The 22437-nt window shown below is 49.2% G+C and overlaps 2 protein-coding genes and 1 pseudogene across 3 annotated transcripts; 1 reads left to right on the top strand and 2 right to left on the bottom strand.

Moving 5' to 3' along the window:
• Positions 1–7115: 7115 nt before the first annotated feature.
• On the bottom strand, positions 7116–8120 carry LOC109283735 (olfactory receptor 51Q1-like; annotated as a pseudogene).
• Positions 8121–11888: 3768 nt separating this feature from the next.
• LOC102557786 (folate receptor alpha-like) lies at positions 11889–17703 on the bottom strand. Of its 2 annotated transcripts, XM_006262991.3 has the most exons (5): positions 17590–17670; positions 15732–15873; positions 15019–15207; positions 14160–14295; positions 11889–13006 (listed from the first exon to the last, which is right to left on the bottom strand). In XM_006262991.3, the coding sequence occupies exons 2-5, from the start codon at positions 15867–15869 to the stop codon at positions 12696–12698; spliced, it is 774 nt and encodes a 257-aa protein (XP_006263053.1). In that variant the 5' UTR covers positions 15870–15873; positions 17590–17670; the 3' UTR covers positions 11889–12695. The 2 variants fall into 2 exon arrangements, with proteins under 2 accessions (XP_006263053.1, XP_059579464.1); XM_059723481.1 differs by lacking the exon at positions 15732–15873 and having other exon boundaries at positions 17590–17703.
• A 1813-nt stretch (positions 17704–19516) lies between these two features.
• On the top strand, positions 19517–20731 carry LOC132249608 (olfactory receptor 51Q1-like). Its single transcript, XM_059725119.1, has 2 exons — positions 19517–19533; positions 19759–20731. The coding sequence occupies exons 1-2, from the start codon at positions 19517–19519 to the stop codon at positions 20729–20731; spliced, it is 990 nt and encodes a 329-aa protein (XP_059581102.1).
• Positions 20732–22437: the final 1706 nt, after the last annotated feature.

The raw sequence follows: 22437 nt of genomic DNA, 5'->3' as shown, positions 1-22437 counted from the left end.
AAATAATCAGTTATGTGCCATATATATACACAGTAATGGTTTGAAAACAGCACTAAACACCACTTCTGCTCATTTCCGGTTTTATGTCCATTAACAGCACCCGAGGCCTTTCAGAGACAGGGAAGTGTAGTGTAAGGTGTTCTACAATGATGGGGCATCTGCCCATAAGGACTATGGGTCCTCTTTATGGTCTAGTAAATGTTTTGACATCCAAGGGTTGTGTAGCCAGTCAATTGAACAGTCAAACATTCTCAATTGACAGGTCAATTGTCTGCTTATTTTTTGGCCCGTCAAAGATGAAAGCAATTTTATGGGGAGTGAATATATATATATATATATATATATACACACATATATATATATACACACATATATATATATATTTGCAGTTTTCTTGACAGAAATATTAATTTTTATTGGTTTTTGACATATTTCTTAATGGAAATATTGTGCCTTTTCTGTGTATTATTTGACTGCATTTTTTTTTAAATTTGACCAATAGACTGATCTTTATTAGACTGTTCAAATACTCAACCCTATGGCATTCTTCAATAGGTGGCAGAGATTTCACTCTGGATGTGGGGTGGGGATTTGAAGAAGCATTGCTGGTTGCCTGAGATGCCCTCATCTCTTCTGCCTGGAAACTGCTCTTCTCTGCATGTGTCATGGATTCAAGTAGAGGCAGTGGAGCGGCACTTACGTAAAACCAAGTAAAACTTCCCATGGGATCTCTTCTCTCAAATCTTGCCTTAGAAGAGTACTGCCTGGGCCTGATCTGGATGCAAAGGCTTTCAACTGCACAGTAATCTAAGAGGAAATCACCCTGTCCTATTCCCTGTCCTCCCTCCACTCTGTGAACTCCAGAAACACACCAGATCCCGCAAGAAAAACTCACGTGCACCTGAGAGGAGACTGCCTGGTCTGGTTGCTCACTCCCGGTGGCTTCCTATGCAGTACTACTTATACCCCATCAGTGAACCCCCATGGGCAGCTTAGCCCAGCGTTACGTCACTGGGGGAGGAAGGGACACAGGTGCACAGACACCGACAGCTGTAACACGGAACAGCCCTTGGAGACAGCTGCACACAGCAGTGCCCGGGTCTGATGGTCATGCCCAGTGGCAGCAGTGACATGCATGGGGGTTATCAAGGATTTTGCAAAGGGGGGTGCAGAGAGGGTGGTGCATCGTCGCATACAACACAACACATTTTTCTCCAGGTAAAAATAAACTAGAAGCTTTACTAATACGCTAGGGGCTTCAGGCGGGATTATTCAGTTTAAGATGGGATCATAAAGATACAGGACTTGATTGGAATGAGTTAAAAGCAATCTGCACGGCTGCGAAACAGCAGCTTTGTTGCCCAGAACAGCAAATAGACAGCAGGATTGTAGCACTGGAGCTCGCTTAATGGGTGGAACATACAGGCCATTAAAAAGCAGAGAGGTTCGTTAACACGCCTGGAATTAAGAGTTTAGGAGGCATCAGGTAGATTGTAATGAACCATGAAGTGGCTCCCAGGCAGTTGGTTTTAAACTTTGGATGCAGCAGGAATCAAAGAGAGGTGCACCACCACCCCTGGATCCTCCTCTGGTCAACTGTCCAGGCCCCATGGTGCCAGGAGCTGCACAAACCCACCTGGCCAAACAAGGCCTGAGTTGTACCCCTGCAGCAGAGCAGACCAGGGTCTATGAGAAGTGCTCGTTGGGTCCTGGTGGGTGGCTTCATGCATAGGAACAGGGAATCTGTGGCTCAAAATGTACCAGCCGTGATGGAGCCTGCTGCCCCAGGGCTCTAGCGCTGAATCCCCCTGTCCTGAGACATCATAGCCATGGGAAGTGATTATGACCATCCAGCCTGACCTCCTGCCCTGGACACTGCCCTGGCAATATAGAAGGGGCAACTCAATCATTTTGGATGGAAATGGGACATGTGTTTTTTAAAAACTGAAATGGTTCCCTCCAGCAGCAATGTGACCATCTGTATTTCAGTTCTACAGGGCTCGTCTACATGAGACGCTTACTGCGCATTAGTCTAATAACACTGAGAAGTAGTGCGGTGGGCAAAAACCGTGCCAATAGCCTACTGCACAGTGTCATTAGGCTAATGCTCAGTAAGTGTCATTAAATAACCGTGTGCCGGTGCTACTGCACAGTAACTCTAGTTCAGTTAGTACTTCATTAAGGAAGTAGTAAACTAAATGTACAGTAATTAAAGCACTTTAATGGATGTGTAAATGCACCCACAGAGAACAGTTGGATTTTTTTAGGGCTAAATGGCATTGCACCCAGGAGGGGTGGGACTCTTTTGCTTCCTGGTCCTCTACATGGTCATTTAAATGTACCCCCCCACCACACACACACACAGAGGAATTGTGTCCTTGGCTTTGTAGCTCTGCATGCCACAGGCTGTGCAGATAAGGCTCTCATTGAAAAAGCTTAAAGCTCTGAGTTCTAGCTCCCCCAACACCCAGAGGGCATTAGAAACAGGATCTTTCTGACTTCCTCATATAGTGCTCCTACCACCATCACATAGGCAAACCATTCCCCGATCCATTCTCCAGAGCTCCTTTTGGAGCCATTCCCCTGTGGCGCTATGAGAGGGAGTTATGTAGGGTCAGGAGAAAGGGAGCAATCCCAGTGGGTGTGTTGCTTCATGAGTTGCTTGCTGGCCTTTCAAAGAAGGGTGGCAGGTGAACCTGATCTTCATCCCCAGACACCTGAAGGAACAAGCACAAGGCATCTCAGAGCCCTTAGCAATAACGTTTGCAAAGTCATGAGAGACGAGTGAGGTTCCAGGGGACTGGAGAAGGATCCAGGGGATTACAGCCTGCTTAGCCCAACTGCTGTACCCAGAAGGTTATTGGAGATAATTATTAAGAAGCTTTTCTGCAGGCATCTGGAGAGGGGAAAGGCTGATCATCACCAGCAACTGGCATGGACTTGCTAAGGATAAATCTTGCCAAACCCATTATCCTACTCTAACAAAAGCCTCACTGAAGATGAAATACACCGTGTCACCTTCATCCCCTTCATCTACCCAAGGAGTTATTTTGCCAAAGTCCTGCATGAAATTTTTATAAGTAAATGGTAGGCACACGGACAAGGAAAAAATGCCCTAATGTGGATAGATAATTGGGTCAATAACTGCAATACCAGGTGCTTAGAAATGGATTAGTGTTGCAGTGATAAAAGTTTAAACTGAGAGAGGCTACCTAATGTAGAAGAGTTGGGAACTGGGAGATGATTCCTCAGTTAAGGAGTAGTAATTTTTGCCCCAGAGAAAGACAAAGGGCCTGCAGAGGCTTGCTTACTGCTCCATAATAAAAATGGTTCCTTAATTCTTCTCATTCATGCTTGACTGTCTTTATGCAACTGGGTGATCGCTACAAATAATGACAGGAGGTTTTCAGTGGAGTTCTATAGGGATTTGCACTGGATCTGGTGTTTAATGAATGTACTAGGGGGTTGGATGCCAGCATAATCAGCTTTCTGTTCAAGTTTGCAGATGATATAAAATGGGGAAGGATAGTAAACACTTTGGAGGATGGAAGGAGGAGTCAAAAGCATCCAGATGGGTTAGAAAGCTGAGACAGACAACAGAATGAAGGTCAAGGCAGACACATGCAAGGTAGTGTAGCAGAGGGAGTCAGCTGGTGCGCTGTCAGGTGGGTTGGCCAAGTGTCATAGGGCTGGAGCAGGCTGAGCCTGTACACATCCAGGCTTGCACGCTCTAAATGGAAACTCCGTGACCTTAAGGACTGCAACTACCTCTCCACACAGGCACACTTATTCCTCTTAAGGATCTGAGGTCCTGTTTTCCAAGAGGCCTTTCCAGCATGAAGTAGGACTGTAGGGGACTGCCACTCAAAGCCTTTCCAAATAGAGTCATCTGGGAATTTCTTACAGCCCTTTAAGGAGGGGGAGGGGGGGATGTGGCTATTCAGCAATTGGAAGACCAAGTGGGGGAAGCCTGCTCTCTGACCTCCTTGAACTTGTTGTGCAGTTTTCCCAGTGACTCTGCCATGTAAAAAGCACAAACAATCATAAAGACAGGTTTACCAGGGCAATACCCAGCTCTGTAAGTCACAGAGTCAGACTCCTACTTGCTCCTTCTTTTTGTGCCCCCATGATACTTCTCTTCACTGTGCTGTGGCCCAAACCAAACAGGGGCCATGTCTACAGATGTATTTACTGAACAGTAAATTACTATGCAGTGAGGTTTTTAGGCTGGTGTCTATATGTGTAGGCATTACAGTGCAGCAACACTGTGTGCGCATCAACTTGGGAGTAAAATTACTCCAAAATCAGTCCACAAAAAGGGCTACTGCTCAGTAAGGTGTCCACATGTGCCTGAGGGCACAGTAACTACTCAGGAGTAAATTTGCTACCTGCATCATGCAGGCAGTAGATTTACTCCCGAGTTGGTGTAAGTTGCCCTCGTTACTGCACAGTATAGGCAGACATGTGTAGCAGTGTGCCTGAATTGTGCAGTACTTTTTGGTTACTGCACAGTACCCTAAGTTATTGCATAGCAATTGGGGCACATGTAGACGCACCCAGGAAGTTACAAAAATCTACTTGAACCTTGGCTTGTATGTTAAGTTACTGCCCTGTGGTGTGGGAGACCAGGGTTTAGTAACCTTGTGGGTGCTGAGTAAAGACCTCAGGAGCCTGCATCTCTCATGGTCTGGATTAGTGCACTGCAGGATGAGCTGGAATACACCCAGCAGCTGGTACTTTGTTGGATTTTCATTGCCTATAAATCCAGGTATTTGCTCAACATTTCTGTGCATCCATGAGCAAAGATGAATTGCAAGAGAGTGTAAATAGAGCAGGGGACTAGGGTGGTATTTAACTGCTCTTAAACATACATAGTAAGCACACACCTCATCACCCAGGGTGAAAGTGCATTCAGATGTGCACATTCTGACCTCATAGGCAAGGAAAAGTGACTGTACATGTCTTAGCGGTACAGTGGGATTTTGCCTTTGGGGAATATTTTGCTGAATTTCTGCCAGAAAGAAATAACTGTGATTCTTCGATGCCTCAGGAAGGGCGTTTCCAGCAAGGATTGAGAAATGTTACTGCCCATTTGCCAGGTCCTGGATTACTGGGGACAGATGCACCTGTGTTCAGGAAAAGGCATTCAAGTGATTGGGTGCAAAGAGGGCTGCACAGAGGGACAGACTGATGAGCCTGTTGTACAAAGAGGGGCTCTGAGAGCTTGGCTTTCTGAGCAAATAAAATGTGGGCTGTGAAAGGACAGGATGCTGTCTCCAACTGCATTAGGGTTCACACCCAGCAGGGAGAAAGAAGAGCTATGCACTCTGACTACCAGCAATATCAATAGCAAAAGGGACAGAAAGAAGCCAAAAGCCTTTTTGTGGTCCTGGGGTCCAGTAACATCCAACCCAGATCTGCCAGGGTTCTTGTATTGGAAAATGATAGAGTCAGATGAAAAGGGATCACCAGAGGTCACATCCAGACCAACTCCCTGTGTATGCATGGTACATAGTGCCTTTCCTTCACTGTTACATATTACACTTAGACCACACTACATCTGTGCAATGAAAAGTGGTGTTGTAGTTAGGACATGCTGTTAACACCATTTCTAGCCTTCACAGCTCTGCTTTGCCACTGGAGAGCTGGTAAGCAGGGGCATGGCTAGGAGTCAGGGAAGCTGGGCTCCATCTCTGTTCTGGGTACAGGCAGGTGGCAGGAAGTACTGCATCCTGGGATGCTGGAGGACTGCCAATTGCTTGTTTCATCTGTATGGAGCAGAGTGAAGGTACCCTAACATACATGAGTGAAGGAGCACAGGCCAGAGTTAACCCTGGCCTGAAGTGGCATAAAACTTTGAGACGCTCAGAGGGTGCTTTTAGGGTGACATCACTTATTGGACCAACTCTAACTAGGAGAAAACGAGTCAGGCTTTCAAGTGTACTACTTTCTTCCTTGTGTTTCTTTATAGGAAGCTAGGCACAGCAAGTGAAGCACCTGAGAACTTCTCTCAGCTCCATCTCCATGCTGTGTTTCACTTACTGCACCTGCCTTCCTATAACCAGAGACCTGAGGAAGAAAGATTTACATTTGAAAGCCTGTTTAACTGTCCCCCAACTAAATAGTTAATCCAATAAAGGACACCCCCACCCTCCCCCCGGAGAAATCCTTGCCTGTTGCATCATTGCCGTAAACAGCAATTCACTGTCAAGCACTTTCATGTTAGGCACTGTACAGACAAGAGAACAGATGATTCGCCTTGCTCTGAAAAGCATACATGCACAGAAGAGGATTCAACCCTGACAGTGGAATAAGAGTGAACAGCGAGACATTATTGGTCATCTCTACACTTTTTCAACCTCAATGAAATAGCAGCAAAGTCACATCAGCAAGTGACCCATCACAATATCACCTAATGATCAAAAAGGCAAACCTGGCTTATATCAGTAGGAAAGTAGAACAGCAAGAGAAAAGAAATCTTCACCCTTTTTTAATTTGTTGATTGATCATCGATTGCTTTATTGGAAGCTTCTTCCTGCCCAAACCTCTTCCATCAACTGTACTTGCACATGTAATGAAAGATTTGTCATCTATCTATTTTCTTTATTTGACAGCCCCTGCAATAATATCCTGAGAAACAAAGGAAATGGGCTACTCACATCCCGCTCTCAAAACCAGCTTCTTTTTATACATGTTCTGGGATTAATGTTGGATTAACCATGTGAAATCAAATGTCTGTGGTGTGCATGGGGTAAGAACCGATTAATTAAGAGTCCCTCAGTCTGACTGTTTGAGAGCTTTTTATGGAGCAAAGTTGCAGCTCAGAGATGAATACTGGTGCAAAAGAGAAGAATTTGAGCAGTGTTATTCATAGCCTGGAGGCTGTCTCAAGGCTGGGATATCATAGCAGCCTCTCCAAGACGTTACACAACATCAACCTCATTACAGCACTGGATAGGAGGAATGTACTGAGCCTGAACTATCAGCATGGGTATATGCACAGTGAAGATGAAGCATATTATGAAATGCAAATGCATGTTCCAAAAACTGAGCTGGCCTCTAGACCACACTCCTTAACCCAAGAGCTGTGACCGAATGTGTCTTAGGCTATATGCTCATGCCAAGAGGGTCTTTCTTGGCGAGAAGAACCTGAAGATCCCTCTGTGAACCTGCTTCGTTTTGATGCTGTAAATGATGGGGTTCAGCATTGGGGGGGGGGGGGGGTGAGCAGGTTGATGTTTGCCATGACAAGGTGAACCACAGGGGATGCGCGTTTGCCAAACTGGTGAACGATAGATAGACCAGCCATGGGGATATATAATATCAGGATGGCAAAGATTTGGGATAAGCAGTTGTTTAAAGCCTTGAAACATTCATGCTGGGAAGTAATGTTGAGGATGGTTTTGAAGATCATAATATACGACAAGACAATGAGGGGGTCCAGCATCAGAATGAGACTGGCTAACACCAAGCCATAAAAAATGTTAAACCATATGTCTGTGCAGACCAGCTTGATCATATGCTGATGTGGATAGTAGAAATGGGAGAGCAGATGGGACCTGAAGAAGGGCAACCTCTTTCGCACAAAGATGCCTGGCCACGCTAGGAAGATGCATCTGCCTAGAACGGCCAAGCCTATCTTGGCGATTCTGGCACTGGTCAGGATGGAGACGTATCACAGAGGGTGGCAGATGGCCATGTAGTGGTCAAAGGCCATGGCCAGCAGCACCGAGGACTCCAAAAAGGAAAATATATGAATAAAATAAAACTAAGCAAAGCAGGCGCCAGCACCAATTTCTCTGTAGTTCAACCAGAGGATGCTCAGCACCACGGGCATGGCGGACAAGGACAAGCCCAGGTTGGTGAGGGCCAGCATGCAGAGGAAGTAGTACATGGGTCATGCAAGCTGGGGTCCGTCCTTATGATGAAGAGAATCATGCATTCCCTATAAGGGCCATGAGATAAATGGAAGAGAAAAGGATGGTTTACCAGAGGTGCCCAGCTGCCAGCCCCAGGATGCCCGTCAGGATGAAGGTTACACCTGTGGAGTTGCTAGTGCTGAGAGACATCACAGATGCATCGGGGCCAATCTGCACTAAAAGAAACAGAGCAGGTAGAAGTACCAAATAGAAGAGCATGGATCCCTCGTGTATGAATAGTTCATGCTCTGAATGTGGGGGCAGTGACAGAAGTGCGGCATAGCTTCCCCCAAAGAGGTACTGATAGGGCACCACGAGAAAGTTGCCACAAACTACCAAGGCCAACCCTAGCTGACTGCCTACCAGTCCTCTCAGGCATCCCACCCTGACATCTGGAGACAAGCTGCTACCCCTGTCCCAAGACTTGGACCACTCCTTGCACTTCAGCCTAGTCATCGCAAGCCAGAAAACCAACTATCGCCTGAAGTCTTGAACTCATTCTCTACTCAGGCCAATAAAGTCATTGACTCTGCAGACAGCCTGTCACCCACAGTGTGGGTCTGCCATCAGTGGAGCAAGCAGTGTGCTACACAAGAACCCCGGCTAAAGCACTTCATCCCTAACACCAGCTTCTTTCTCTTGGGCTGGTAGGTTCTCCACAGGGCCTGGACTGGTCTTAACCAATTCACAACGGGCATTGGTTGGTTTAAGGCAAGCATGCACTCTCGGGGCCGCTCCAACAATGCTGGCTGCAGCTGTAGTGCTCAAACTCAGAAAATTATAAAACATGAGGGTTGGGAGGGACCTCAGGAGGTCACACCTAGTCCAACCCCTGCTCCAAGCAGGACCAGCCCCAGCTACATCATCCCAGCCAAGGTTTTGTGTAGCCAGGTCTCCAAAACCTCCAAGGATGGAGATTCCCCAACTTCTCAGGTTAGCTTGTTCCAGGACTCCACTACCCTCCTCATGAGAAAGTTTTTCCTTATATCTAACCTCAACTTCCCTTGCTGCAGTTTGAGCCCATTGGTCCTTGATTTATCAGAATGCCCTTACAACCCTCCTTTGGGCAACCAGGGTCTTATTGACATTGACCGGTCTACCCATCCCCAGGCTTTCTGCCTCTCATGCTTCCCACATACGAGTGTGAAAACACTTGCTTCATCATCACCAGTTCATGCTCCATGAAAACAGCCCCCAGGTGAAGAGAGGCAGCTTAGCACCAAGATGATGAGATTCAGACCCAAGACCTCCTATATCTTACTCTACCTTGCCAGACAGCGAGTCCCAAACAGGAGTATGAAGTACTGATCTATGGCACTGCCATCTAGTTTGTAGCCCACGGCTGATCCCCGTTCCCTGCTTTTTCTTCTTCTAATTTTCAAAATCCTCAGGTGTCAATAAAAGTACATTTTGCCCCACAAAGAAGCAATTATGTGATCTAGGAGTCCTTGGAGTTGAAGACTACTAAAGACACCTCTATCCTTTTTAGATAAGCTTTTTGCTCAGCTAGCAGCTCACAGTCATAAAAATATAAAAAAAATGTAGGGATGGAAAGGAGCTCCATAGGTCACATGTACTTCACCCCCTGCCTGAGGCAGGATCAGCCTTGTCTACAGGACCCTGAACTGCCACAGGTAAAGCAGGAGGACCATAGCAGCCAATGTCTGACATCTATAAAATGTTGCTAAGAGATGCTCAAGAGATCCCAGGTAGAGGCCAAGCCCCTGCTATGGCAGAAGGCAAACTCCCATCCTCCAGCTGGTATCAATTTAATGAGGGGGGGAAATTCCTTCCTGGCCCCAAATACAACATTGGTCTGAGCAGAGAGGAAAGACTCTCCAGCTTTAAATCCCAGCAGGAGCATTGGCACAGCCCACTCCCCATCCCTAGCTTGGGGTGCAGCCAGCACACAGTGCCTCCAGGGAGGCTTAAAACCCCCAATATATGGATCAGGAAAAGTGTGTGGGGGAAAAGCAGCAGAGCGCATAAGTCTGGGAAATTCCCATAGCTGGGGGGGGGGGGAAAAAGCAAGCATCACTGCACCTAGACTATCTCTGACCAGTGGCTGGCCAACCTCTTCTACTTGAGCCCCTCCATAGATGCAGAGCCCACAACATCCCTGGGGCATCTGGTGCACTAGCTCCTCTCTCTAACAAGGAAGTGATCTCTGCGATCCAATCTAAACCTGCTTTCCTGAAGCTTCAAGCCATTGGTGCATGTCCTTTTCTCAGCAAGGAGAAAGAAAAGGTGTTCTCCCTCTTGGTAGTACTTGCAGACTGTTATCGTGTACCCTCTTAGGTGCCTCTTTGGCAAGGTGAGGCTACCCAGCTCCTTCTTCAGCTTCTTTCCAAGCCCTTTGATCATCTTTGTTGCTGACTTTAGACCCTCTCTAACTTCTCTACTTTTTAAAATGTGGAGCCCAGCACTGCATATTGTACTCCAGGTGAGGTTTAAGCAGTGCCCAGTAGGGAGGTGATAGTGCCTCTTATGCCTTGCCTCCAACACATCTGTTGATGTATATTGAATTCTGAGACAGGAACAGATAGCATGTCTTTGACAATTGAAGGAAAAAATCCATGCATAAAGATTAGGGCAACGTTTCATACTGAGCAATGCCTGATGACTTTAAATACGTAGCAAATATTTAATCGCAGATGTGAGCTGGGGACCTGGAGAAGCACTGCTGGGTCTTAGTACTGCCCTCATTGCCTCAACATGGCAAAAATCATTAACTATACCTTGTTAAACTGAGTGACAGAGGCAGCAGATCAGCACCTTAACTCTAAGGTATGGTGGGTCTTGATTGAAAGCTCAGGGGAGTCAATATGGGTCTTTAACTCCAAGGCAAGGACTTTTAGATCAGAGACTTACAGATGCAACTGAAGAGGGAGAGAGGGTCAGCTTTCACCTATGCCTTGAAGCAAGAGGTTAACCCAGCCCTGTTGATTTAGTTCCTCCAGGAAAAACAACACAGTTTCAAGCCCCTGCTTTAGGAAGGGAATTACAGTATAGGGAGGAGCTTAAAAGGGACATGGCACACTGATTTTCAGTGGGTGAAGAGCAAATCCTGGATAACTAGGCACAAGAAATAAGAAGGTGCCAAGGTTTCACTGTCAGGTTAACTAGACACCAGCTATGGGATGTGGTCAGTTCTCCAGAATTGGCAGGAATGGATTGAGACCTTGTCATGTTGATCCAAAAGCCCCAGCCTGGATCAAGCACTCAGCACCAGCTTTGTCACTTGCTGCAATCTGTGTAGGGGCTGCAAAACAGGCAGCCTGAAGCCTGAGCCCCTTCTTTGCTTAGTGTTTGATATCACAGGTAGTAAGGCAGAGAAGTGGGGGAAAGCTTACCTGGAAACTCTACTCCCATGCATTTTCTTGAGTCATTATGGAGCCAGAGTCCTTGAGTAGTTTGCACTGGAACAGGCTCCCCAGAGAGGTTGTGGAGGAGTCTCCATCCTTAGAGGTTTTGGAGACCCTGCTAGATGAAGCCTTGACTGGGATGATCCAAATGAAGGATGCTCCTGCTTTGAGCAGGAGGTTGGACTAGGGGACCACTCAAGGTCCCTTCCACAATCCAACAATACAAGAGATAACCCCCCCCCCCCCCACACACACACACACTTTTTGTGAGAGAGAGGGGGAAAGAGAGAAGAAATGAGGGAAAATATGATATAGTGGATCCTCATATATCCAGAGAAGCACAGACTGATCACATTATCTTCCAAGTTCCAGAAGGAAGACCAAATAATGCATTTCTTTGATACCAGATAACTGGTTTTGCATTATTAGATACCCCTCCCCTCACAGGTCTACTAAGCACTTACTGGACAAGTTGTCTACAGTATTTAATGAGTTTGACTGACATATGCACCATTTATAATTCCTGTAGCTTTATTCCAGCCAAAGCAAGAGGACAAGTCCCTGAAATGGAAGAAGAAAGTGAAAGCAGAGACAACAAGATCACTCCCAGGGTAACACCATTTATTCTGTGCTGTCAAGATAAATCAAGGATCCCTTCCTCCCAGCCACCTGGCCCACCACAATAACTAGAGTGAGCTTTTGGCATCCACTTGTCATCACATTCATGCCAGAGTCACTAAAGCAAAGAGCCCAATAGCTAAAGCAAAGGCTCTGGGCCAGGCAACACCCATGCTTCCAAGAACAAGGGTCCATAGAGACCTGAAGGCAAGGCAGAGACTGGGTTTGCTTGGACCATTTTCTCCAGCCTTGCTTGGTCTCCAAGAGCCTTGCTCTTGCAGGGGCTCAATTCCATTTGCCTAGACAATTAAAAATACCCTTTCCCACAATGCAACACCCATTTCATCTCCACACACTTAGTGCATTGATCAGGGACAAAAAGGCAGGTTCCCATTTCCTTTGGAGCTGGCCACAAGTGGCTGGGGGCACCAGGACAAGCATGGCCCAGCCCTACTCAGGCCTTTGTGGGAGATACATTTCTTCAGCTATTAGGTTATAGCTATTGCAGAGCTTGATACCCCTTCTCTTCCCAAGGCCAGTTCTGCACACAGCCCAGGGGGGTGGGAGGGGAGCACCCAGGCAATAGGTTTAGGAAGAGGGACTGGTCTGGCTCTCCTGGTCCTGTTCATCTCAAAAGTATACTCTTACTGCCCAGAGATGGGAAAAAGACTGCAGCATCCAGAGCAGCTGGGCACCCAGGGAAGCTTGCACAGAGTCTGAGTCCAGCAAGGAGGACCTCAGCAAGGGCCTCTACCCATCACCACTTGAGGATATGGGTGCTGGTGCCCTTTCATCATATCAAGGCCAGCAGAGCAGGGGGCAGCAGGATGAGAAGAGTGGCTGGCAGGGAAGAGGAGGCTCCCACAACAGGTTTCTTAGCCATATCTGCAGCAGCTCTCCCACCCCAGGAATAGTACTTGGCCACGGCCACGTTGGGGTTCCCCTGGGCAGGGTTGAACCACATCTGGATGCAGCGCCCACTGCCCCGCGGTGCTGTGGTGTACTTGTAGGAATCTGACCAGATCTTCTCGCACAGGTCCGCCGCGCGGGGGAAGACCTGCTTGAACGGCCGGCACACGGTGCCCCAGGGACAGTGGTTTGTTCCTGGAGACAGTGGACAAGGAGAAAAGACAGCAGTGAGCAAGCAGAAGCTGACAGGGACAGGCTGTCTGGGTACCAAAGTGCAGAAGGTCTGGCCAAAATAGGACCCAATGCGAAGGCTAGTGGATGCCCTGGTTGGGTCTGAAAAGAGGCTGCAAGGCTGGACCTGGATGAAGGGGCTTATGGATGAGAAGAGATGGAGAGCTCGGCACCAGTAGGAATAAGGGCACCCAGGGCCTGGCTCTCCCATGCAGCCACCCCACCTTTACCTTAAGCACCTGCATGTACATCATGAGCAACTCTGTGCAATAGAGCTGCCTCCAACACCTCCCTCCACAGGCACCAGTCAAAATCCAGGGTATTGTAGGGTAATCTCTGCTATTGGAACAACTATGCAATTGGGATGAAGTTGGACAAGTTTTCAAGTGTGAGGCATTCCTCCTTGGGGCTCTTGTTATAGGAAGCCAGCACAGCAAGTGAAGCACAGCCCAGGGGAGGGGCTGGGAGACCCAAGGTATGGCAGACAACAGGTTAGTAAAGAAAAGAAGCAGATTCCTGGGACATTGTCCCCCCCCACCACACACTTTTTTTTAATATAAATAGGCTTCAATGGGGGAGTGGGGCAGGGGACAGTTTCACTTCCCTCATGTAGAAAGAGTTCAGAAGTCATAGCTCATAATAATTATAATGTACAGAGAAAATATGGAGTATGTTATTATGTTTATAATAATGGAAATAATGACTTTCCATGTACATGCAAATATGATTAATATTATAGGGTAACCGTAGTGTTACAATTTATGATATATTTAAAGATTATACTATATAATAAATGGTACTATGATATTTAGTCATGAGAATCAGGTCAGGTGTTGTGCTCCAGCCAGGTCCCCACTATCCATCCCACTCTCATCCATGGTAGGGACTGCACAGATCCTAGAGTTTCCCCCGCTATCCCCGAGCCCTGGCCATAGCCAGCAAGAGGGCTGCTTTCATTTAGAGACAAGGATGAAGAGTAATTCCCTCCTCCAGCCCAGAGGCATCCTTGCTCTGGGCCTCCAACCCACCCTGAGCCCATGTTGGGCTGGTACCACCTCCCCCCAGCCGGGCTAGCAAACAGGGCAAGGCTGTGACACCTTTTCAGGGGTTCACTGACCTGTGGCCCAGTTCCAGCCCTTGTGCCAGTTCTCTTTGCAGGTGACATAGTCCTTGCAGTCCTCCCACCACTCTTCGCAGTCCTCCTTGCACAGTGGCACATGGAGGATCCTCTCCCGCCGCCAGCTACTGTCCGTCTGCATGGGCACACAGCTCAGCACCTCAGGGGGCACCCATGGATTCAGCCACCACCCAGCACCCCTTACATGGAGGCTGCTCCTTGTGGAGCATGGGCACCCCCTTTTTCCCCTAGCTCTACCATTGTCATGGGCATTGCCCTGGGGTGCAGCGACTAGCTGGACCCTTTGTGCAGGGGAGATTAGTCTCCGAAGCTAAGAGCATCTTCTGCCAGGGTGGCTGTTTATGCTCTGCAGGCAGCTGGCTGGTCTGGCCAATACAAACACCACACTCATGCATGGTAGGGCAGAGGCAGCTCAGCAGCCTCCGTTCAGGCTAGCGATCCAGCCAGGCCAGGCAAGCGAATGCCTCAACAGCAGGGCTCAACATCTGGGGAGCCCTGGACAGTGGCTGGGAGTGGAACTCCTCCCCACAAGGAACAGCTGGATGAGCAGAGAGCAATGGGAGGGAAAGAGACCACGTCTGCTGCAAGTTGCAAACAGCCAGGAGGACTGGAAGGCACACACAGACCTCCCTAGATAAAACAGATATTGGCATCAGATGGGAAAAGGCAGGAATTGAACCCAACACCTTTGGCACTGGCAACATTAGCTCCTCCTATCAAGGACAAGAAGCCACCCATGTAGCTGGGACCAAGGGAATCAGTCACAGGGCTGTCACTAGGGGAAGCCCCAAGCACAAGCATCAGGGTTCTCTCTCATGATCAAGGGAGTAGCACCCACCTTGACGATCCAGGGCCCCAGATTGGGGGAGCACTCGTAGAGGCAGGTGTCCTGGATGAAGTGGCGCTTGCACTTGCGCGGCATCACCCCGCAGTGGTTCCAGTTGAAGCGGTACAGGTAGGACTGGTCCTGGTGAGCCTCTGTACTGGTGTTGCCAGTGCAGCAGGCATTGGCCTTCCAAGGGGTGCACTACAACCAAGCCAAGGATGGGTGACCTCAAGCAGCTGCAAGATCACCAGTGACTTCACCACCCACTATTGCTGGGGCTGTGGCAGTCTCCCACACAGCAGTGGTGGGACTCCATAGCAGTGGTGGTTTCATTATGTCCAGGAGCTAGACTCATGCACCAGGGGCTCCATGGATTGGGGGCAAGGCACGCTGCCCAGGGAACAGGGGTGCAATAAAAAGTTACTTGTGTTTGCTTTTATCTTGAACTGAAAAATATGGTCTGGGGCCCCTGGAATATTAGTAAAGCTTCTAGATTCTCTTTAACCAGAGAAAAATATTGCTGTGCATTGCATCACCACATATGAGATCTGCACCCCCCTTTCAAAGTGCTAAGTCTGTCCACATTCACGTCCGTGCAAAGCACCAGACTCCAGCATCAGGGCCAAGCCCATTCAAGTCTGGGTGATTTTGTGGTTCTTCCCCTGCTGCTGCCATGGGAGAGTCAGGCTAGTGGGTCAGGGTCAAGGTCACGGTTGCCCCCTTACCTGACCATGTAGCTCCCCTTCCGGGCCCGGCTTGGCCTTGTGGTGCTTGGCATCCATGCAGATGTTCAGCAATGATGCCTCACCAGGGCTGGCGACGCAGGCTGCCCAGAGCCCCAGCAGGACCCACTGCGCTGCCATCTCTCTGCAAACAGGACAAGGTGGGGATGGGAGAGAGGACAGGAGAGCAGCTGCAGAGAAGGGGCTGGTCTGCCTGCATTTGGATGGGTGCAGTCATGCCAAGGGCTCCCAGCACATGGGGGACCCCATAGGGGACATCAGTGCTGATGTGTCTGGTCCTTTAGAGATCCATAAGGCACCTCAGTGCTTTAAACTCCACAACATAAGTTTCCTGCTCACTTCAGGGGCATTGGGCATAGGCTGGGGATGGGGACTGGGCTATGCCAATGCTTCTGCTGGGACTTAAGTCTGCAGGATTCTGGCTAGAGGGTCTTGCCCCATTACTCAGGGTCAGACTGATGCTGCATTGGAGTCAGGAAGGAGTATTTCTCTTGGGTCAGATTAGTAGGGACCAGAGGTCACAGCCTCTTCCTACAATCTCTTGAGTGTCTGTTAACCTTGCATGGCAGCAGGACATTATTTGTGCTGGTTCCCTTGCTTTACCCGAGGCAGAATTGGGCGTTGCTTCTTGTGGTTGTATTGGGGTTGATTGTATAGTTGCCAAGGAGGTCGGACAATGGGTTTGTCTGGGGCGGTTTGGATCCTGCATCATGCAGGGGTTGGACTAGATGCCCCTTCCAGCCCTGCTTTAGGATGCATTGGTAGCTCCACACACCCTCTGGATGAGCTGGTCTCCAGCACACACTGAGCTCCTCTCTACCCCCCCCAGCATCACCCAACTACTCCCACCGGCTTAGCCAGGGACACAAAGCTGAATATTGCTGCAGGGCACCCTCAGACCCAGCCTGAGGAGCCAGGTTGAGCTGGGCTTGGCCAGGAAGCCAATGGCTCAGACATCACCAAGTCTAACAGAGCTTCCAGCAGCACCGTGCAGAGATGACCACCCCCAGCCTCAGCTCCCACCACCCAGGGAGGGATCCAGCTAGAGCAAGGAGTCCTAGAAGCCTGTCCAAGCCCAGGCCCTTCATCACCACCATGCAAACCAGCCTTCGCTGCCCAAGCTGGGAGGGAGCTGCAAGTGCCCCTGGGAGCCAGCAATGAAGTCACTGCACCTTCCCCTTCTTGCAGGAGAAGAACTGCCTTTCTCCCCCAGTGCAGAGGAGCAGGCTGCAGGGTCTCTCAAGCAGCATCCTCCCACCACAGCCTCCAGGCTGCCCCAGCAGAGGTGCAGGGCAGCCCCATCACCCCCTTCCAGCCAGCTTTACCTGCTTATTCTCATCCTTTTTTCAGAGAAAGCCCCTATGCCTTTGCCAGGTTGTCCCAGAGCAGGACCTTGGGTACCCAGGACAATTCATTTCAGGCCAAGATGGAAGAGAGGAAAAGAGTCCCAGACATCTCTGGGCTTGGACCCCCAGGCACTCAGGGCTGCAGTTCCTGCGCACTTTGTACTTGGAAAACAGCAAGGAGCAGCAGCGCTGTTTTAACCTCCCCTTCCTTCCCCCTATTTTTCTACCCCCTTTAAAACAGGTGCTGTTAGCAGCTGCCCCTTTTCCTGGGGGAAGCCAGGCCCTCACACCGCAAGGTGCTGCTTTCTCAGGTACAGAAAAGCCCAACACTCCTGGTCCTACCCATGAAGAGGCCTCCCTACAAATCCATGGAAATGGCATGGCTTACATTGCACATTCACACCCCATGCAGAACAAAAACCAGTGACAAACTCACACCAAGATGATCTAAACACTACCACCGGCCAACCCAGATCACAGAAAGGTGCATTTACCTGGGCCAGAGGCTTCCTGCAAAGTTGAGAAAGCTTCAAGAGAAGAGACAACCCCACACAGCAAGCCCAACTCAGCTCTACTGAGACAGCCTCTCTCATCCCAGGTGTCACCACTTTTAAGCAACTGGGGGCAGTTGCTCATTAAATTAATGAGACTTAATTGCAATCAGCCTTTTCTTCTCTTAAAGAGACAGTGTCAGGGACAGAGGAACTGCTCTAGGGGTGGTAGGACCAGCAAAGGACTTGGGCATCTTCCATAGGTTTTAGATTGAATTGAAACCTCTCTGCCCAAAACCATGATCCCAAAAGCCCCTTCCCCAGCTCCTTCCTAACTCTGGAGGTGGCTGGACTCCAGAGGCCAGATTCCCAAGGGTGTTAGGGACAACGAGACTGTCCCTTGGTCTACTTCAGCATTCCCCACCAAGATGCTTCAGCACAGGAGAAATCCCAGGTGCTGCAGGGCCCAGCAGACAGCTGACCTACTCATCTCAAGTCCCACTCCCCTGCATGCCCATTTGCAGATGGGGTGCCCTGGGCGGACCCCCCCATTCAGTCTGCTCTGAGTCCACCCAAGGGAAGAAGAGCGTCAGGGCGCTCTGCACCCACCTACTGTTAGAGCCGCTGCCCTCGGGCTTGATGTTCGCAGGCTAAAATGGGTGCAGGGCTGTGCAAAGGCTTCCCCCTCCCACAGGCAGCAAGGGTCCAGGGTTGAACCTGCAGCCAACTCATGGAGCCACATGGCTCCTGCCTTGTGCTCTTCCTCCTGCCCCCTCATCTCCCTCTCCGGGCTGCCCAGGGAGGGGGCAGCTTCAGAAGAAACCCTTGAGGAAGCCTTTGGCATTGAGAAGCAACCCAAGATCTCCCATGTGCTGACAACACTCCTCCCCCCGACCCCCAGTACATAGGTCTGTGGGGAGGGAAGTTGCGGGGGTGGGCGGGGGGCAGATCGAATGCAAGGGAAAAAAAAATATTTGGGGGCATGCCTCTCCAGCGGGTAAGTCCCACCCAGCCAGGGCCCCACTCAACTTACCCCTGCTCCTCCTCTCTGTCCCTCGCCATGGGGGCCTCGATCTAGCCCCTGCCCCTCCCCTCCCTTACGGACTGATCTGCTGGCCTGGGGCACACACATGCATGAACACGGGCACTCAGCCGCCCACCCCAGCCTCCGATTGACTCCAGGAGTCTCTGTGATCTACCGGTGGATCGAGATCCACTGGTTGGTGACCACTGCTATAGGTACAATGATTAATACATCTATGCACAACCCATTTGGAGTTATGTTAATGAAGGGGTGATCATGAAGACCTTCCTCCTTCAGCTAAGTGAAGAATTAATGCTAAATACTTTACTTCTGTTTGTTTGGGATGGGCTCTGAGGTTAGCAGCTAGGTTTGGGCTCTGGACAACGCATGCTACTCCTTATAGCAATGGCTCCACTTGGTTTGGGGGTGCAGTCAAACAGCAAGACCCTGAACTCTGGCCTTGCTGGCCTGTCTCTCTACAAGGTTTGTAGTGGAGGATGTCTACAAGATGGAGACCCTTGTGCCAAGACCTCTCATGGGCTTGTTGCACCAAGAGAGCAGGGAAGAGGTTGGGGTTAGCTGCTACAGCAGCCTGCCTAGCTGCTCCCCCCTTGGCTGGAACTGGGAGAGACCTCTGATAGCACGGCCTGGGGTGGAGTTAGAGCGAGCTATTTAATACATGTTAGGTTTCCCCAAAGGCTGTGTGTGTGTCCTGTCTTCCCCTTGAATAAACCTGGCCAGAGCTCACTATGGCTTGTGTGTGGGAACGTGTGTTCACTTTGCAACACCCGGTGGGAAGTTGTTTTCCCAGGTGTCTGCGTGGGGACTTGACCCAAAGCAGCACATTTGTGCAACCCCCCTGAATTTGAACCTGGAGCTTGGTATTGCTAAGCAGGAGGGTTACATATGCACACTGTATACACGTGTGTGTGTGTGGTGGGGGGGTGCATGCATGCATGTCCACTAGTCGGCCCTGTTTGCATACATGTGTTTGCATGTATAAACATGTTCATATGTATGTTTGCATGTGTGCCAGGTGCACGGGACCGCTGGCAGGACCGAGAGAGTTCCTTTGTGTTGTTCTTGCTCTCTTGACAATATTTGACTGGTCAGTTGACTGGCTGCATAACCCTTGGATGTCAAAACAGCAACACCAACTTCACATGTTTGACCTTCATCCTGGCAGGCGTCCCAGGGCTGGACGCTGGGCACCTCTGGCAGATCATGCCCTTCTCTTCCATTTACCTCATGGCCCTTGTAGGGAACTGCACAATTCTCTTCATCATCAAGATGGACCCCGGCTTGCATGAGCCCATGTACTACTTCCTCTCCATGCTGGCCCTCGCCGACCTGGGCTTGTCCCTATGTACGATGCCAACGGTGCTGAGCATCCTCTGGCTGAACTCCAGAGAAATCAGTGCTGGTGCCTGCTTCACTCAGTTTTATTTTATTCATACATTTTCCTTCTTGGAGTCCTCGGTGCTGCTGGCCATGGCCTTTGACCGCTACATGGCCATCTGCCACCCTCTGCGATATGCCTCCATCCTGACCAGCAGCAGAATAGCCAAGATAGGCTTGGCCATTCTGGGCAGATGCATCTTCGTTGTGATGCCTGGTGTCTTTGTGCTCAGAAAGTTACCATTTTGTAGGTCCCATGCACTCTCCCTTTCTCACTGTCTGCACCAGGATCTGATGAAGCTGGTGTGTGCAGACATCATGTTCAATATAGTGTATGGATTATCGTTAGCCATCCTCATTTTCATGTTAGACTCACTGCTAATTTTTGCCTCCTATATCTTGATCTTCAAGACCATCCTGAGCATCGCCTCCCGTGAAGAATGTCTCAAAGCTCTGAACAACTGCTTGTCCCACATCATTGCAGTCTTAATATTATATATCCCGATGGCTGGTGTATCTATTGTTCACAGGTTTGGCCAACACACATCCCCTGTGGTTCATGTTCTGATGGCAAATGTCTACCTGCTTGTCCCACCGGTGCTGAATCCTATCATTTACAGCATCAAAACAAAGCAGATCCGCCAAGGCATCCTCAGACTTTTCTCTCTGCAGAGGACCTATGGTACATGGCCTAAAAGAAGTTTGGTCACACCTCATAGATAAAAGAAGGGTCCACAGGACACCAAGTCCAGACCAGTTCATCTATGTGAATGTGCTCCTGAGTTCCTGCTGTTTTACATCGTGGTTATGACTAGATTAGTGGGTACAGTTCATGCTCAGTGGGTGCATCTACATGTTCATTAATGTGCTTTAGGTAATGCGCATTAAATCTAGTACCTCCTTTGTGAGGTACTAGAAAGAGGTACATTAACATATTTTAATGCATGTTAGCTAAAGAGCACGTTTTCGTGATGCTTTAAGGTGCATTAAAATAGGCTAATGCATAATAGAGTGAATGTGTAGACACGCCATGTGATTTGCTTTGAGTGCTTCAATGAAGGTTATGCTCATTAGCACTATTTGCATATTTGCCACATAGCCCCTCCCTTTAAATACAGTGAATGCTTTGACCAATATTGTTTATAAATAGTACTTACCCATAAGCTGAGACCTTGCTCCATGAACTGCCCTTCAATAATCATGGAGAGTGAGTGCAGAAGAGCTCTTGAGATCATCTAATATCACCTGCATTTCACAGGCCATGACATTTGATTCAGTTAATTCTACATTTAAGCCTGGTGACAACACAAGCTCGGGATTTGCTTCTCATTACATCTAAGAACATCCCCACTGGTTTTTGTTCCCCGAGCTGGCAAATTGCTGCAGTTACTGCATGTATTGACATTTCAGTATTCACCCAACCCTTTCACCAACCTCTTTATTCTGGGGGCACAGGGAACTGTTGAGAGAGGTTTCCAGTGAGAAATAAATCAAAGTAAAGGAAAGAAACATAATCAGAATTTTGTCTCATCTTTCACTCCCAACCTGCCTTCCAACTGGTTTTGCTCGAAAATGCTGATGTTGCTTATTAAGAATGATTCTGTTGTGTTATGCATCGCCTGCTGAGATGGCCGTGTTCACATCTGGTGCCATAGCTGACTGTCGAGGGCACTCACCCTGAAAGGAGGAGATCTGGACTCTCCTTGCCCCCATACACAAAGGGGGCTTGTATCTGAATCTGTCTGGCTTCCAGGTTTGGTGCTTTAATCCCCAGGCTGCAACCCTACCCTAGCCCCACTCTGCTGTGCTCCTTTTGAAGCTCATCCACAGGGCAGCCCAGAGTAGGGAAACATGTGGAGTGGAAGAAATGATCCAAGATGGAGAATGTGGGCTTGGTGAAATAGCTGTTGTCCTGACTTCAAAAGAGGTTTTGGTTCTAGCCTGGACCTTGTCCCTGAAGGGAGCAGAGACTTGCCCAGTGTCCTGTTTGTAATGCTCTTGGACCAATAGCCATTAAACACAGAGGGCAGGGGATCAGCTTCAACATGAGGGCTGGAAAGTGGCCTTGCCAATACCTAGTGGGGTGGGGGGTTAAAGACCTGGCAATGGAGAAGTTGGAGGGATTCATCTTCTGAGTCCATATCCATGTAGGTCCCAGGAACCAAGCTCTCCTGCTTCACTTAGATACTGGGGCTTAAACATGGCAGGGGTCTCCTAGGTTTGTGCGCTCGTGCATATCTGTGCATGGCCTGGCCAGGTGAAGCCTACTGGGGGTTCTCAGTCTACGTGTGTGCACTCTGGTGTTCAACTGCAGGGGTAACAGAATTACAGTCTGTCCATCTATGCCCCCAACACCAGCTCCATGGCCAGAAACCTATCATGCAGGTGCTCAGAGAGCCACGGGTCTGTGTCCTTTGTTTCCTTTTCTG

Source organism: Alligator mississippiensis, chromosome 1, assembly GCF_030867095.1.
Source record: "Alligator mississippiensis isolate rAllMis1 chromosome 1, rAllMis1, whole genome shotgun sequence".
Lineage (NCBI taxonomy): Eukaryota > Metazoa > Chordata > Crocodylia > Alligatoridae > Alligator > Alligator mississippiensis.
Note: the sequence above shows the minus strand (reverse complement) of the source record. Positions and strands in the feature narration are given on the sequence as shown.